The sequence below is a fragment of the Leptinotarsa decemlineata genome, unplaced genomic scaffold (genome assembly GCF_025532065.1).
Source record: "Leptinotarsa decemlineata unplaced genomic scaffold, Ldec_3_MD MMD2_P_RNA_scaffold_2, whole genome shotgun sequence".
NCBI classification, from domain to species: Eukaryota; Metazoa; Arthropoda; class Insecta; order Coleoptera; family Chrysomelidae; genus Leptinotarsa; species Leptinotarsa decemlineata.
In genome coordinates this window covers 18467254-18485441 of record NW_027412529.1, presented here as the reverse complement: position 1 = coordinate 18485441, position 18188 = coordinate 18467254, and the positions used below count along the sequence as shown (strand labels likewise).

General features: G+C 35.6%; 1 protein-coding gene across 1 annotated transcript; it reads right to left on the bottom strand.

Moving 5' to 3' along the window:
- Positions 1-508: 508 nt before the first annotated feature.
- LOC111511327 (uncharacterized) lies at positions 509-17521 on the bottom strand. The gene is made up of 6 exons (XM_023167347.2): positions 17376-17521; positions 11261-11313; positions 11096-11204; positions 7215-7549; positions 3787-3895; positions 509-914 (listed from the first exon to the last, which is right to left on the bottom strand). The coding sequence occupies exons 1-6, from the start codon at positions 17440-17442 to the stop codon at positions 595-597; spliced, it is 993 nt and encodes a 330-aa protein (XP_023023115.2). The 5' UTR covers positions 17443-17521; the 3' UTR covers positions 509-594.
- Between the last annotated feature and the right edge of the window lie 667 nt (positions 17522-18188).

Sequence of the window (18188 nt, the reverse complement as noted above, 5' to 3'; positions counted from 1 at the left end):
TTTTTTCTACGGGACTCGATTCATTCAAGTGTTAAGAAGATACTAGGATTTTTTCAAATTCTTAAAATGACATTTTATGTTATGAAATATTATTTCTTTTGATAAATAAACTTTCTTTAGCGGCAGCGCGCGCATGCCGTAGCAGTTACGCGGAACCACATTTTCAAAGTCAAATTAAAATTATAAATAATGGAGATAGAGTTTCGGGAGTCGGGACTTTTTCATCGGAAATTTCCTCCTCTTTAACAAGCTTTTTTCAAAATTGCCTAAATATTAATATTTTTTGAGTTATTGACGAAAAACTAAATAAAATTTTTTTTAATAACAATTTTTGTTAATAACAATTGCAATTTTTTACCTGCACTGAAATCTTTCGAAAACATTTTTCTAGAGGTGATTCAGAATCTAATGAGCTACCGCTCATAGTTTCAGGACCTTCATCTCTATTTTTCATGTTTTTGAACTTGTTGATTAGACTAGTAGAACGGTAGGACGGTAAGACACCCCGTGTGATAAAATCATCTTTATTCGAGATATAACATCAATTTAATAATTCTTCATTAGTTCACTTGACAGTGTACTATTTATGAGTATTTACACTGTGTTTATAACTACAGTACAGTTATGTTTGCTTTGATTGGAACCTGAATCATCCGGCATGAATAATTTTCCTTCAACATCAATTTTCACAACAGGATCTTCTTTTTCGCAAACGAAAAATCGTTGGTCTGAACAATTTTGGTCATTCCATTCCACTTTATCTCCAGAAACAAAAACTTCAAGACATACTCCTAGGTTCATGGAAGCATTGGGTTCTCCTTTTCTCCAATTGAAGTACGTTATGGGTTCGTCATTCAGCCATTCCCATTGTCGATTAGGTTTTCTATTTCCTGCAGTCCAATAGGCATTCACTTCTGAAAAATAAACAACATATTTGAAAAGATATGCCAAGGCAGTGAATATATTTCTCTGCAGTGTTTGAAAAAAATCGAAATGAAATTAAAATTTTTCATATAGCTAATGGATATAATGAATCATCTACAACATTCATTCTAATCGTGTGTTACGATTTTTTTTGAAGGACAAAACACAAGCACTACATAAAAATCTTCAAGGCACTCTACGAGCGGTGCTTGTGCGAAAGTGGCGATTCACATTGGATTTGAATCGCTGGAGATTATATTCATTTAGAAAAACGTTCTCATGAAGTTCATTCCACATAAACGCAGTTCTCCAGTGGAGTTCGAGGTGTTCTGAGTTCAACCTCAAAACGATGAGCAGCCACAGTCCGTCGCGTATTTCTGATATTCACCGCTATTGGTGAAATCAAATGTGCCAAGTCACTTGAGTACTTCCCGTATTTATAGAAGAGAGACAAATCTCCATCAAGAGCCACACAATTATCACAGCGCCGCTCCTACATTTAAATTCAACTTTTGTAGAATTGGTTTATTTTTGCCTCAAAATAGGTCCCAGTTTCAGCAATAACCTTTTCATTCGAGCGAAATTTCTTACCGGTGAGTATTTTTTGAGGTCTGCCAGTAGTCGCTGAAAGCCAAATCTAGCGAATACGGTGGATGCGACAGCAATTTGAAGTTCAATTTATGTAGTTTTACGATTGTTTTGATTGATTTGTGACACGGTGCGATGTCTTGATAAAATAAACGACCATATGCGGTCATTTCTTTGTAATTTCGGCCTTCGAACGCTCCAATGATGCTATATAATATTCACCATTGATGATATGTCCCTTCTCAAGATAGTCGATGAATTTTACATCACGCATATTCCAAAATACCTAAGCCATAACCTTTTCAGCTGATTGTTGTGCTTTCGGGAGCTTTGGACGAGGTTCACCAGCTGCTTTCCACTCAGATGACGATCGTTTTGATTCCGGAGTGGAGTGATGAATCCACGTTTCATCCATTGACACATATCGACGTAAAAATTCCGGTTCGTAATGTTTAAACATGGCCGAACACTGCTCAGAAACATCAAGACGTTCTTGATTTTGGTCAACAATGAGCTCGCCCGGCACCCACTTTGAGCAGAGCTTTTATATAGTCAAATGCTCATGGAATATAAAGCCAACACATTCTTTTGATAACTTCACAATTTGAGCTAACTCACGCAGCTTCACTTTTTCGATGATTCGAAACGAGTTTGTTGATTTTTTTTTATGTTTTCTGGTGTTACTGCCTCATTTGGACGTCCAATGCGTTCTCTATCATCGGTGTCTCTACGACCACGTTTTGAGTCAGCAAACGAACGTTCCTCATGAAGTGGAGTCCTTATAAAACTTTTTAAGCCATTGCTAGGCTTGTACGGTATTGTTTCCAATCAAGAAGCAGTTCAAAATTAAAAGGCGAAATTGCTTTTGATCCATTGTTTTGAAAATAACAAAAGTAATGTCACTCTTAGCACAATAACCTACACGTCGTCTTGATTTTAAACATGTTGGAGCCTGGCTCCCTTACCCTTTGGACAGATGTTTGCCAGAAGGACAAACGGGTCATAACTGATGGTGAGTGTTGATGGTATGGCGGCATGAATGTCCTCAGACATCAGTACCGGCCTTCACGGTGTACCCCTACCTGGCTGGGGTGAATTGGATGAAAAAATTGTTCATCTTCAAACGGAAGACATAGGGGCCTCATTCGACAGAGTATCGGGGCCTTCTATATCGGGAGGGGTCGTCTACAGTATAATCCATAGATTCCCTGACTAAAGGGTTTTCATGAGTTTCTGCACCATCAAAAACTCTCTGATTTCTAGACTGAATGGATAGCACAATAACTCACTAACGAATGACTTTTGAAGGTAAATACTGACTGAAAAAGCGGTGAAAGCAGTGACTGGCGCTATCTATGTGTTGGATCCGATACTTTTCAACCCATGTAGGACATTGGCTAAGATTATCATACGACAAGTATTCCTCACATTCACAGAGGTGCTGACTACACCTCAAGTGACACTGTTTGATAATCAAGTTGGTACTTCAATTTTGAATGTATTTGATATCTAGTGATAGATGTTTTTCGCATCATGATTCAAAAATTGAAGATCTGAACAAATTACGAGCGACAGATTTGAATTCTTGCACGATCTATCAACATATGTACAAAGTTAGGTTTTTATCATTTTTAACGTCCAAATTTTTCGGCAAAACAAAAGCGAATCGGTAAAAACACCGGGGTTTCTGTGCATCTTGAACATTACTCAACCATGACAATCAAGCATCCTTTCAATATAGTTTGTAAGTTCGAGGTTATTCGTCGTTGTAACTCTATCAGTGGAGTTACGTGAATGCATATTCAAAAAAGTTTCAGAAATGATTTTTTTCTTGATGTCATCGGCATCCGACTACATTGGTCATTAGCCTGGTGTCCTGGGTAAGTAATGTTAACAATTCCCCGAGCCACATATGGAGCATCATGACTATTCGCAGTCTTTCAGCCATGTAACGTTGCAGAATCATCCCAGCTTCAACTAGATACATTCTCTCGAGAAAAATAATTGGTCGAGGTTGGGATCGAACTCATCATCTTCCACTCATGAGCCGGGCGCATCACCACTGCGCCAATTCACCGCTCAGAAATGAAATATTGAAGCTGAACATTTCTATATTACGTTAAAATATGGATGAAGTGAATTTTCATTTATCGTCAAGTGAAGTAGAGTATGGCTCTGCTCTTGAAACTGATTTGTGACAATTCATATAAACATAAGCACATAATTTTACATTCCAATATGGGCTCAGCGCCCCAGAATGACTAGATCACTCACCTTTTTCTTTCATCACTTCATATAATGCCCGATTTTCTTCCGCATTACGAATAATGGCGAGTTGCATAAACATATCCGAACAATGCTTCAACGCTTGAGAACGAGTAGCCTGAAAATGAAAGTGTCACTAGTAAATGTAGGTTGTAGTGAGAACAAAACTATTGAAAGCGGCGCATAAATGTTCATGATTTTATGGTTTTCGTCTGAAGCTGAATAATATCATACATACTCGTACACCTGGAATATAGTAAAATGTGTAATACATGCAATCATGACTTGTTTTCATTCTCTTTATCCCCCCTATCTTTCTCTGTCAGCATGATGATGTAATTTTTCGATAAGATACTGAAGAGAACTGTCCAATTTGTGGCATTCAAAATGATTCGTTTTTCAACAGTTTCTCCTGGGAGTTCCGAGATGGCCGTGGTAGAGGACGGACGTGCTGATAACGTCCGGAAATGTGTGAGTATCCGCCGGTATCCAGGCCGGATTGGTTCGCATAACCACGTAAAGGGGGATGTATAAGTGAAAAAAAACCAAAAGGTCTCCTAAGCAGGAGGCGACTACATAAGAACTAAATTGTTTTTATCATTTAAAGAATTGTTTTTATAACAATACAAAGTTCGAAAAAATGGGTGGCAGCATTGCTTCGTGCAAGACCGATTTCTGTGGCTGGATGTGAAAAAAATTATTCTGAACATTATAAAATGGTTATTGAAATGATGTCGTCTTGCCTTTGAGTGTTCAACCAGACCCTGCACAGTGTGTAAAAATGAATAAAGTTGAATCGATAGGGAATTTCCTGAAGTGTAACAAAGGACAAACTGAGCGCCTCAATCGAACATAGGTATTATTTCTTTGACAAAAATAAAAAAATTAAGTGTACAGATGTCATATTCGGTAATGAAGGTTCATATGTTATAGGTTATGTTTACAACCCCTTATCTTGATAATGGTAACCAGATACGATCCATTTCCACAGAGTTGGTTGAAATATACTTGATATGTGGTGAAAGACTGAGTACATGCGGATTCTTTAAGATTTCCCATTTTTGCGGAGAATTTCAGGGTAACATATTTTGTCTCATTTCATTTCATCCGATTCCGTTATCAGTCTCCTCTTTTTATGTGTACGATGTTCGTATTCTTTTACATCTAGGTGTTTCGAAGTTTCACTTATATAATAATAATATTAATCGATTTTATTGACGAAATGTAATACAACATGTAGTAGATATGAATAATGTAGAAAATTCTCAAATAATATTTTTCTGATTGATTCGGCCGTTACTTGATGAAGATCCACAGTAATTCCAAAAACTACACGTCACGATTTGATCTCTACAAACTTTATTTGAACAATATATCACAACATGTTTCGCTAGCACAGCAGCTTTATCAAGTGAGAAAGCTTTTTCAAGTGAGAAAGCTAGCGAAACATGTTGTGAAATTTTATTCAAATAAAGTTTGTGGAAATCAAATCGTGAGGTGTAGTTTTTGAAATTCTTAAATAACATCTTCTACATTTTTGTCAAAAGGCAGAATTTCTTTATAGGAACAAGGTATAATATGAATACAATCTTTTTATTCATCCGTATTTTCGGGTTTAGTTTGTGTCAGAAGATATCTCGTTTCCATTTTTTGAAATAACCAAGAACATGAGGTATGACATGTCTCTAAAAACTGTCCTTCCGGATAGGCGTTTTCCTCCAAAATCGTTTCAATGATGATAAATTCCTATTCCTGTGGAAAATCTTATATACAGATGAAACTTCAAGACTCCTGGATGTAAGAAAAAAGAAAGATAACAGTATCGTGACTATTGATCTTATAATAAAAGAAAAATATGAATTGTGGAAACACATCCTGCATGTAAATATTCATGTAGATTATCGAATATTACAACTGGATATTTCTCAAAGAAATTACACGTGTTTTCGATTGGGTCGGTCTTCAACTTCACGAGTGAATTTTTGCTATTTGATAATGGAAAAGATTTTTTTTCGAAACGTTAACCATCTAAAGGGAGGAGTGTATACCATGTTTTCTTTGATAATGCAAAATTGTTGAGATTGTTTATGGCTAAAACACGAAAAATAGTAGGAATCATTAACCCACACACAAATATTGTTGGACCCGTTTCTAACAAAATTACTTGAGTGAGCTGGATAGGAATCGTAATTTAATCATGAGTATGCACCAAGATGAACGATTTTTGTGATATAATTTTGTGATAAAACATATTTATTATAATACTTGGATAATTCCTGAATGGAAAAAAATAATTCTGTTATGTTATGTTAACGATTTTCATGGGCCAAAAATAAACTTTTATAGCCCAAGCAAAGTATTATGTACTGAGGACAATTTCAGAAACTGACAGAAACGATGGAAACTAAAAAAAGACAACCACATGAGCGAAATTCAGTGATGTCAGAAGGGTATCGAAAGGTTGTCCAAGTGTGAGTCGTTCGTAAATTGCATGTGCGAAAATGTTTGTAGGTTGTAATTCCCATCTATTTCCTTTTTGGTATCATAACTGTTGTGTTGAATAATATGAATATGTTGAACAATATGAAATGAAGAAAGATTTCATTACTTGAAAGAATTTCCGCAACAATGCCAAAAAGTCGTTTATGACATTCGAAAGATTGGCTTGGAAATAGTTGAAAATAGCAGAATGTGATACCAAAGACTTGTCAACTGAGACTACTTGATTTATTTCAGAAGGTAAAATGTATAGTGTGATCAATAAAGTCCACATCAAATGTGATTTTTTCATTGATAGCTTCATTCGAAATTTGACTTTGGCATACATTTCTGTTTCGATTCAGTAGAGAAATAACCAAATTTTGATTTTCTCGATTCCAAAAATACGATTATTATTCAGAATATCTAGAATATCTAGAATATCAAGAAAAAATTGTTTGCAAAGTTAATTTATTTTCAACCCATACTTAACAAAGCCGATCAGTTTGTATGGCGAGTGGTGTATGGAAAGAGTACGGCCCTGCCGTACTCTTAAAAACCTGATTCAGTTCCCAGCGGGGAAGGCAGTTACGTTACACATGATCGAAAACAAATAACCATTCCATCATATGGAATAAAACATAGTCGAAACTGAAATGTTTTATGTAGTGTACATAAACAGAGGCATAGTTTACAGAAAAGGGAGAAAATCTGAATCTTCTTATGCTACTGAAATTTGGTCTATGGGCATCAAATTCAGAAAAAATAATTTTTCATTAACAGTTTCAACAATAACCTCCATTTGAATGAACATTATGTAAATCATATGACTATTTTTCTGATCATTCGAAATCTCAAGGAAAACAGAAATCAATGTCAAACAAGTAGAATTTTTTAAAGTTATTCGCATGTGAGTAAAAATAACAAATCATGTAATTATTTTATATCTTTCATCTTACCTTCTGAGTACTGAGATAGAATTTCTTTGGTGGTGTGCTTGGTTCTGACGTGCTTATAGAACACATTTTTTTATTCACGCTAACACTGACCAGTTTCGTATCGCATTTGTTTTGTATTTTTTCGCAAACATAAGCACGTTTATCTTCACAGGGTTGGTCGTTCCACAGAACATCGAATTGCTTTTTAAAAACTTCCAAGCAACTTTCATTTCCTCTAGCCGAATTAGGTTCTCCCGGACCCCAGTTGAAATATGTGAACTTCTCACCATTCAACCAGGTCCAGGTTGATCCGTCAGAATTTTTATTTCCGGATGTCCAAACGGGATGACTATAATCTGCAACAAATGGTTAGTCAGAACATTTCAAGGTAGATTATTTATTTATGAATACTGTGCTCATTGAGATATAGACAGTATTGTTAGCCAAATTATTATCATCTGACTGAATATCATCCCATATTCAGTAGTCTTTTGTATATGGATGCTTTTAACCAACTTCAAAAAAGGGAGGAGTACCTCAATTCGCTAAAATATTCCTTTGTTCAACTATAAATAATTCCAACGTAGACTGATTTCGATGATATTTTTTATTTGAAAGAAACACTTCAGGTGTAGTTTAATTTATATTTGGTGGAGTTATAATAATGAATGATCAAACTTATATTTAAATGAACTATTTCATGATAAAAGGGCGAATATCACTATGTATTCTGAATAAAACAATATATTTTCCTAATCACTAGTTAAATAAGTGAGAACTGTTCGACTTTCTCATAGCCTAAAAGACAGACAATTAACAATTTTCTGTAACTTCATTCATCAGAAATTCTTTACTATCATCATAATTATTTTTGCAGATAGAGAAAAAATTGGTTCATATTCATGCAAGGTTTTGGAAACTCTAGACCTTAGTTCAGCTTATATTTTTTGACAAACCATAGTTATGTAGGATAGGATCTTCCCAAATAGGGTTTTGAATTTCATTAGTTGACTACCCAAAATCCACAAGAAAGATGTTTCGCTCAGACCTATCATTATCTCCAGAGATTCAACTACTTAGAAATTGTCCAGATTTTAGCTACCAATAATGAAACCACTGCAAGGAAAAACATCATCTTTTGTGAAGAATTCACATCTACTAGGGGCAATCGAAGTCAAAGAGCCAGATTAACTCATCAGTTTCGACGTGAAATTCCTATTCACCAACGTTCTTATTAAAGAAGCACTTCAAATCATACAGAGAAGATATCCGCAGATTGGGACCTGGGAGATAGAACGAACTTATCGATAGAATTACTCATGGAATTACTAGGATGCTGTGGACGAAACTGCTACTTCCAACTGAAGGACGAATTCTTTACGCAAGATGAAGAACTGCCAATAGGATAGCCACTGTCACTGTTATAGCCAATATATATGGAGTGGTTTGAAACTCTGGCCATTGAAGAAGCTCACAAGAAACCCCGAGTCTGGTTGAGATACGTGGACGACACCTTGATAATATGGAACCATGGGAATCCAGAACTAGACACCTTCCTGAAGCACATCAACAACGTGAGTCCTTTCATCACTTCCACAATAGAGAAGGAAGTCCACAACGAATTGTCATTCTTAGACGTATTGGTGAAGAGGACCGATACTACATGAAAAACATCTGTTTATCAAAAACCCACTCACACGGGACAGTATCTGAACCAGGAATCAAACCCCCATCAATCGACTAAGAGAGAATCATCAAGACTCTAGTAGACCCTGCTTTCGGGCTTTGTAATACAAAGGAAGGTCTGGAAAAGGAACTAGGCATCATCAAAAATGACCTTCAACGGAATGGTTACTCCAAAGTGATGGTGGAACAGACTTTGGCTAGAAGAAAGCCAGAGCCTCACAAGGAAGAGAAGCTGCCACAACCAGTACTTGAACTTCCCTACATCAGAGGATTGTCGGAGTATAATATCAGAACCTGCTTCAGATCTGGGAACACTGTCCGTAGCAGTTTCACGAAAACCAGGCTTCCAAACGCGGACTGCGTTTCCAAGAATTGCATTCACCGGATACCCTGCAAGTGCGGAGAATCATACATCGGTGGAACTAAGAGGCCATTGAAAGTTCGCTTTGCCGAGCACAAGAAACACACACAGCGAGGAGAGACCAGCAAATCAGGAATAACAGAGCATGTTTGGACTCATCAACATCTCATCAACATCTCAAGCTGAAATCGTCCACAAGAAGGAACACTGGTTTAGAAGGAAATTCAGAAAAGCCGCATATATGTTGTCCATTAACGCATTTAGCCAAGCTAGCGTAGAGATACGCAACATATGGAAACCTATAATCAAGCGGAACACAACCAACTCCCGCCGAACGGTCAGCTCTCGCTAAAACCGATGAAGCGTAGAGAGGGAAGAGGGAGTAGGTGAAAGCACTGGAATGACCTATAAATAGTCAGATCTCGGAGGAATAAGTCCAGTTATCACCCGAAGACGATTGTGGATACTAACAATCGAAACGAATGAACTTATATCACATTAGACAATGGCAGTCCGAACTAATGAAATGCACCATGAAACATTGTGAACCTCCGTCAAACAAAGGGGTTTTGAAATTTCTTATATAATATTGTGTACCGTTTCTATGATTGATATCTGATTCACTTTCGTAACGAATAATTCAAGTACAAACTACATAGGAAAAAGTAATTTTCGCATAATTCAAAGTTGACATGACAGTAGCTGTTTGTTTTTCAATGTTCATGTGAAAATATATAATTGTTTCGGGGTTTTTTTCCAGTTTGTATCTGAACGTAACTCCTATGCATGATCTAAACTTTTTTGTCAAGAGTTTATTGTGAGCCTAATTGTTTTCTTATTTCCTTCGGAAGTTTCACCACAATTTTTCTGTTCAAAGATGGAGACGTAGAAGCTATAAAGGCTTTTTTCTTCCAAAAACTAATCTCTCCCAATATATTTTCCTTTCAATTCAATATATCAATTTTGTCGTGAAAATCCTCAACAGTGTACCCATATGACTCGCCGAATGGCGTTCGATATTTTGCAAAATTTGAATATCCGGCTGTAGCAAGACAATCGTCCATACATGATTAGGAATGACTGGCATGACCATGGAAATGTGCTGTATTATCAACTTTGGGATGATGTAGATGTAAATACTCGTATTCAGCATAAGATTGCGAATCACAAGAAACCATACATGAAATCTGCCAGAACATTCTCAAAAACATAAAAACGCGAGTATCCCTATGAATCCTTTCTTCACTATATATAGGCATTTGAAAAGCAAAAATAGCTTTTCAGTATATGGGCGATCTGGATGAAGAATTGCCATACACGCCATCAGAAAAGCTACAGCCAGCATAAGCTTCTGCTCGTAGTCAAACTTGGAGTGGCCACTTGGTGATGGTGATTAACTTCACCCAGTTGGAAGTCATCAGCAGAGAAGACTGTCGTTTAGTGAATAACTAAATTCATGAAATTTTCAGACATCTCAACAGAAGGTACGACGTATCTTGACAGAATGGCGATCCCAAATATTATTCTGTCTGTTAAAAAATTAAGTGGATTTGCATTTTTACCAAAAAATACTCATTTATTCGATAATTTCCATTTTCTCTCCTCCAAAGTAGTCCCTTTCAGATATAATACACAAATTCCGAAAGAATGTATGGCAATAATTCTCTTTATAACATAATTCAATTAGTAATATTGTCTTGTTCATCAGTGATATAGAACACTTTTTTTATTAAATTCTCCCACTATGGATACAAATCATGTAAGGAATACCTGAAGATGAAGAAATACATGTTTTTGTTGATTCTTAACTCATAGTCTTTTGTGGATTATAGAACTTTTACAGTTTGTTACTCACCTTTGTCCTGCAACAACTCAAAAACAGCATGGTTCTTTTCGGAATCTTGAATGCTCACGAGTTCCATCGATCTCTCCCGGCAAAGTTGTACTGCATCGTTACGAGATACCTGCAAAGTTATATTACCTTGAAAACTTATTTCAAATCACATCGAATAATATTCACCTTCACAGTTCCCAGAAAGAAATTTTCTATATTGAGGGTAGTTCTTGGTTTACCTGAAAGTTTGAGAAATTGAAAATTCAGTTTAACTTTCTCATAAGGTAGATTTTCAAGAATTTAAAATCAATGTTGAGCAACGAACCAAATGAAAAAAAATTAAATATTGAATTCTCATCGCAGTCCTACATTTCCGAACTCAATTAAATATTTATATGAAAGTAGCTGTTTCAGGGGGCTTCCTCTTCCGGTTTGTGTCTGAAAGTTACTTCTTTGCATGATCTACACATGTACAGAGTTATTTCTTTTGAAACTGATTGCTTCCTTCCTTTCTTTGGGAAATTTGCACATTTTTTGTATCAAGATGGAATAGTAGAAAGCCAAAAACTTGCTGTATTAAAAAATTTGTTTTAAACTCTGTCTTCCCGTTAATCAGCTTTCGTTCCCATACGACAACTCTCAGAAGTTGGGAAACTTGTGCGAGCTGAGGACTAACAAAGTCTTACCTTTTAACGTGTGATTCCTCAAAAATTATTTACTTCTAAAAATATAATCCTTTCGATTTAAACTACAAAATGTGTATGTCCCTGAATGTGGAATTGACAATTTTCAAAATATGAAATGACCATTGAGTTGTAAATTTCTCATTTGCCTACATTTCATGTATAATAAAATAATTAACTCTTAAAGGAGTGTTGAATATTCAATGGTGGCCTTATCAATGATTTGGGTAATTTTTAATTCTTTGACAATTATTGTATTGAACCCACTTCTTAGCGTGACTTTGGAAATATTGGATTCACTCTCGATATTATTAGTTGGAGATTCGGATTCTCTTAGTGAAATTTAATCGCTCTAAGGATATTAAGATTCCCCACTTGATAAAAAATTGAAAATTTTTGTTATCATTTTGAACTGCACAAATCTGGAGTGGAGCAATAAAAAATCTCCATGTAGGGTATTCCACGATTACGCCAACAAATTGAAACTAGTGATCCTTTACAATAAATTTCGGATTCAGAAATATTTTTCCAAATGATCTGCGATTTAACCAAATGAATTGAATGTTGAAAATTTCAGTCTTCTCAGGGTAGTTTTTTGTTTGGAATTTTGAAACAATTCATGGTGCAGAAATTTTTGTGAACTTTTTGGTGTTGTACGATGTGAAGAAATCGAAATTTAAAATTTAAAGGGTATGATGATATCAAAGTATTTCAAGTACGTTGGTTGCTTCATTCATGCAAATGAGAGAACACTGTTGAACACATTTTCGAAAATGAGCTGTGGTATACAATAAAGATAACACAGGCCATCAAAAAATGTTTTTGAAAACTTTGTTCACTTTAATAGCTGATTTTTATAGATTTTTGTGTGCTCAATCCAAATCTGGTCTCAGTTTTTTTATAATACCAATAGGTTTTGAGAAATTGACTTTTTTATATAATTTAAAATCTGTACGGTATATGGTAAAATTAATGACACACTATATTGAATCACTTTCATGATTTTTATTTACAGTGGGTTACTTGAAATAATGATACAGTGTTGTAATGTAGGTTTCACTAGTCAGATGGAATTGGTTTATACTTCCTTTCTCTGTTTTCTTTGAAGTTTCTTGTGTAGATTTTCCTGCGATGAGTCGCTTGTTGAGCTTCACGGTGAAGTGACATACAGTAGTCTCCCATCATGTTGATGTTCCAGCGGCCCTGGTAACGTTTTTCCATCAATTTAATATCTTGGTGAAAACGCTCACCCTGCTCTCCTCACTAGAATCTCCCAAATTTTCCGGGAAGTAATCAAGATGACTGTTCAAGAAGTGGACTTTCAGACCTATCGAACATCCTAGTTTCCTAAAATTGCTAGCTGCAATGGTACGATATTCTGGATCTTTTGCATTTTCTAAGAATTTCGTAACAACTTGCTTGAATGATACCTATGCTTCTTTCTCATGTATGGTTATTGTGGTTTCAAAGTTTACGTCGAACATCGTTTTTCGAATGTCGGGTCCTACAAAGATGTCTTCTTCAAGTTTAGCCTCTGAAAGGTTTGGAAATTTCTGACAGAGATACTTGAAACAAGGTCCATCTTTGGGCAATGCCTTTACAAACTGTTTCATGAGGCCTAACTTTATATGCAGAGGTAGTTAGAGAATGTTTTTAGGATCTACAAGGATTTTGCGAAGAATGTTTTTCTCGCCGGGTTTTAAAGACTCTCTCACAGGCCAGTTCTGCACCAATGTTGATCCCTTGCTCTACTGTCCCATTCACACAAAAACATGGAAATTTGGTAAATCACCTTGCTGACCAAGAAACATACATTATACTTTCAAGTCACCACATATCATCCAATCCTGAGCCAAATAGCTAATTTTATTCAACACTATTTCTAGGTTTTCATAGGTCTCTTCATAAGTGTTATTATTGTGTAAACAGTTTAGGACCTATATTTGGAACTCTTTGGAATATTGAAACTCTTCATCATCTTGCTCATCTGTATCTGACAGTACATCAGAAAATATTTCAAATCATCTGGAGGTTCTGGGACCGGCAAATCTACATCGTGTCCTACTGGTCGGATGGCGGAAGTTAGGTTAGAGAAGCGTAATACCTTCTTGTTTTTTGAGTTATGGCCAGTAATATCAATACTACAAAAGTAGCAATTATGGATGTGGTTTCTAGGTTCCCTCCATACTATGGGAACAGCGTACTTAAAGGCTTTTTTCTCATTTTTTGACCATTTTCGATCTTCAACACAAACATAACATACCTTATGCGGGCCCAAGATTTATCCTGATCACCAAGTTCAATTCCAAAATATGAGAAATAAACCTTTTCACAAAGTCTGTAATGTTTCTTTGATGTTTTTTTAATGAGCATATGTACTGTAAACCAGAAAGTAAGGTTAGGTTGACAGTAAACAAAACATCAGCTGTGAACAGAACAATATAATTTTCCTTGATCTGGACAATGAATGTGTTTCAGCAGTGCTGCCAACTCTTCTACATCCAGCACAAATTATTTAACAATTTTATTTGGAGTATATAAAAGCTGTTAAATTATGTAATGAATCAAAAAATGTAATATATTGATGTGCAAATGTGAAAAAAATGGTAGGTGATACGGCTGAATAAGTGTCATATTTGGATTAAGCACCCTAAAAAACAGAATAATATGGTGTTTTAAGTAAAAAAGTTTTTCATCGTTGGCCTGTGTGAGTATCACTTCCATTTAAGCGAATATCCTGGTCTTAATAAAAAAATTATCCACCCACTTGATGATTGTCAACGTATCAAAACTGAGTTGATTTGACTCCTTGATAGTATTTGAATATAACGATAAAAAAATTGACTAAAAAATATATGTTCTCATTTGTAATTTCAAAATTGACAGTCGGACGGCATCCTGTTTAAAAATTCTATAAACAGTGAAAGTTTTTCGAGTATAGTACGGAACTGAATTTGAAAAAGTCTTGCAGATGAAAAATATAACAAACAGAAAACTCCAAAAATTTCTTTTTTCTTCTTATCTACGAAACAAAATCTATGCATAAATTCCAATTTGCAAATTCTTGCGTATCAACACACAGACACACATAAATGAAATTAATTTTGACTCACTGTGAATTTTTGATTGTTCTTATTCTTCAGCTTCTTGATGAAAAGTAAAAGTTGGAATTTTTACAAGTCCTTTACTTTCATTTGTTGGATGATAACTATTATTTTCAACTACAATACTTCGAACTAGAACGCCAAACTCTAACATATGGATTATTATACAACCTCCATATCATTTAACCACACTTTCGAATCGGAGAAAACATTGTGTTGATCTTATCAGAAAGGTTATTTGTTTGTAGAAAGTAAAAAAAACTATGCTGATCGTTATGAGGATCAGGCGGACGAACCTTAGCATATCTGCGGAAAATTCATATAAAATGTACACCATTGATGTCATTTGAATCTGAATATGATTTTTCTCCAAAGATACATAGAATCAGAATCACCTGCATCGACAAGAAATCTATTATGCCGGCTTCCTCCATAAACCTTTTTTTTGTGAAAATATGAGATATTATATGCCTGTCAGTATCACAATTTTTTTTGAGGATGAAACACAAGAACAGGAAAATTCTCAAAGCACTCTAAGGGCGGTGCCTGTGCGAAAGTGATACAATTCGAAATCTATTCGGAAAAACGTTCTCAGGAAGTTCATTCCACATAAACGCAGTTCTCTAAGTGAAAGAGCTCTGAAACATGGAAGTTCGTGGTGTACTGAGTTCAACTTCAAAAAGATTAGCAGCCACAGTTCGTCGCGTATTTCTGATATGTACCGCAAGTGATGTTCGCGCCTCCAATCCGGCGGATGGCTCGTTTCTGGATGGAATCCAGTAGCTTCAGGGTATGCTTAGGGGCGGAACTCCATACATGAGAACAATACCACAAATATGGTCTGATTTGAGCTTTATAAAGCGTCAAAGGTTGCTGAGGTGTGTACAGTTTTTTGGTTCGGAACAGTGTTCCAAGCTTTTGAGAAGCAGCCCTCGCAATCCAGCGACATGATTGTGCCAAGACATATTGGTGTCTATGTTAACCCCCCAACAAACTTATCGAAGTACAAAGCGGAGTTGTCTGTACTAACATTATTATATTCGGTTCGGAGAAATTTATTTTTTTGGAGAAAACCGATGCCCGATTCGAAATCATTCCTAGATCCACATTAAGATTTGCAAACTTCTGCTACCGGTGAAAATGTGCATCCGCAGCCGATGTTCTGGAATCCAAATGGAATGACGAGACAAGTATGCTTTCGTCAGCACAGCAATATATTGGATTCTTGTTTTTTTTCCAGTAAGTCGTTTATATACAATAACAAGAGGGTTGGAGACAATATGGATTCCTGGAAAACACCAGCGTTGATGGTGAAAGTATTCGAGAGATATCCATCGACGGACACTTGCAGGGAAAGTTTTTTCAGGAAGCTGGAGAGCCTTACCAAATATGGGTGACATACGATAGAAGGTCGCCTGTTGATCTTTGTTTCCGAAAGCCATATTGATAATCGCTCAAGATATTCCGTGTTGAAGGCCGTGGATTTTTGGATTCTTCTCCTAACGTTTTGCTATCGCGAATGCCTAACTTCCTCAGAGGTTTATACAGCCTGAGTTAATATCTCCGATGACTAGATATCACGGCAGCGTAACGCGTATTTATGTTGACTCATCAGGTAGTTTATTGTGCCTACACCTGTATCTGGCTTCGATGAAATAAGTAAAGTGTGTTTACCTACATGTAATCTGGTGTGATGCTACCTGTACCTGGATTTGGTAAATTATCAATAACGTTTTACCAATTCACCAAATCCATGTGCAGGTATTATCACACCAGACTATGTGAATCAATATAAACACGCTTCATGTAATTTACCGAAGCCTGATACAGATACAGCACACCAAACTACCTGAGGAGTCAATATAAATAAGCCTTACGCAGCTGTAATACTCAGTCATCGGAGATGTTAATCAGGATGTATGAACTTCTAGCCACTCGCATCAGAGAAACGTCAGGAAGAAACTTCGCCTGCGAGATCCTTAACCATTTTATATGCCTATATTCGATAGATTTTCGTTTCAAAACTTTTCAATATCGATCTGTTTGTTTAAGTATAGCTTGTTAAAAACCTTCACAGCGTCAAATCTATGAATCCGGAGATAATTTTGAACAATATGCCTGAATCAAAATCTAACTTTTTGTAGCAATGATATTTTAGAGTATAGTACACATTTTAAATCAGAATGAAACTGGGTAACACTTTTGACTTTTACAAAAAACGTGATACATTTTGCAAGCTCACCGTTTTTAATAGGTGAAATACACTTGTTTTCACTAGAAAAAAATACTGTCTCTCGTGGCGCTTTTAATTGAAGTCTTTTCAATAGAAGCTTATCTTCGTTTTTTGTAATACCTGATGATGTTAATCTGAATTTCCATTAGATCATCCACATCCGCACATTCACAAAAAGTTGCATTTTCAACTCATAATCATGATATTATTGGAGCTATATTTAAACTATCACACATTTCTCAGTTATTCAACGAATATGATCGATAAACAAATGTACTTACCATTTCCTACCCCGAAACTTGAAAAGATCGCTAAAAGTAACAATACTGGACGCTTCAAATGAGACATCTTCTGGCTCTTGGAACTATCAGTTACTATGCGAACAATAATTTGACGAAGTTTATATTTATGCAGATATGTTGTTAATCAGAAGAAATAGTTCTTTCAATAATCAGAGGTTATCAATAATTTTTGCTAGCAATTCAAAGGCAACAAGATTTTTTGATGTCAGCATTTGTTATGTATGCACTTTTCATTAGCTGATGATGAAAAATTATGCTCAATTTGCGCAAACCGAAAAAAACTGATATTCAGTGATCCATAAGTAAAAAATATTTATGTTGCAAATTAATATCGCAACTATCGCAACATTTGTGAACAAAATATGTTTGATAAATTAATTACTGATAATTTTTGTATTGGTAACACATTAGAATTCGTTGAGCCATCTGTGTGAAAATTTATTGATTCTGAAGATCTATCGTCCTGTTTTGTTATGAAGGTGAACAAGAATAAGATAGAAGTCATGAAAATGTTTTGAGGAACGGGCGAAAAGGACAATCTAAGTTGAAATTGAATTGTTGAAGATTTTTTCGCTGAAAAATGGCGTGGGGAAGTTTATTCTACAAATTACATTTTCCAAATGGACAAACTTCTTTAAAAGCTTTCATTTAACTTGAGTTGCATGCATGTTAACAAATATTGCAAGTGTAATTTGACCCACTTCCCGGTATCCGATTGATCTGAAATTTTGCATGCTGGTTCAGAATCGATGACAATGCATGACAATCATAAACGTGACCTGATACTGCTGC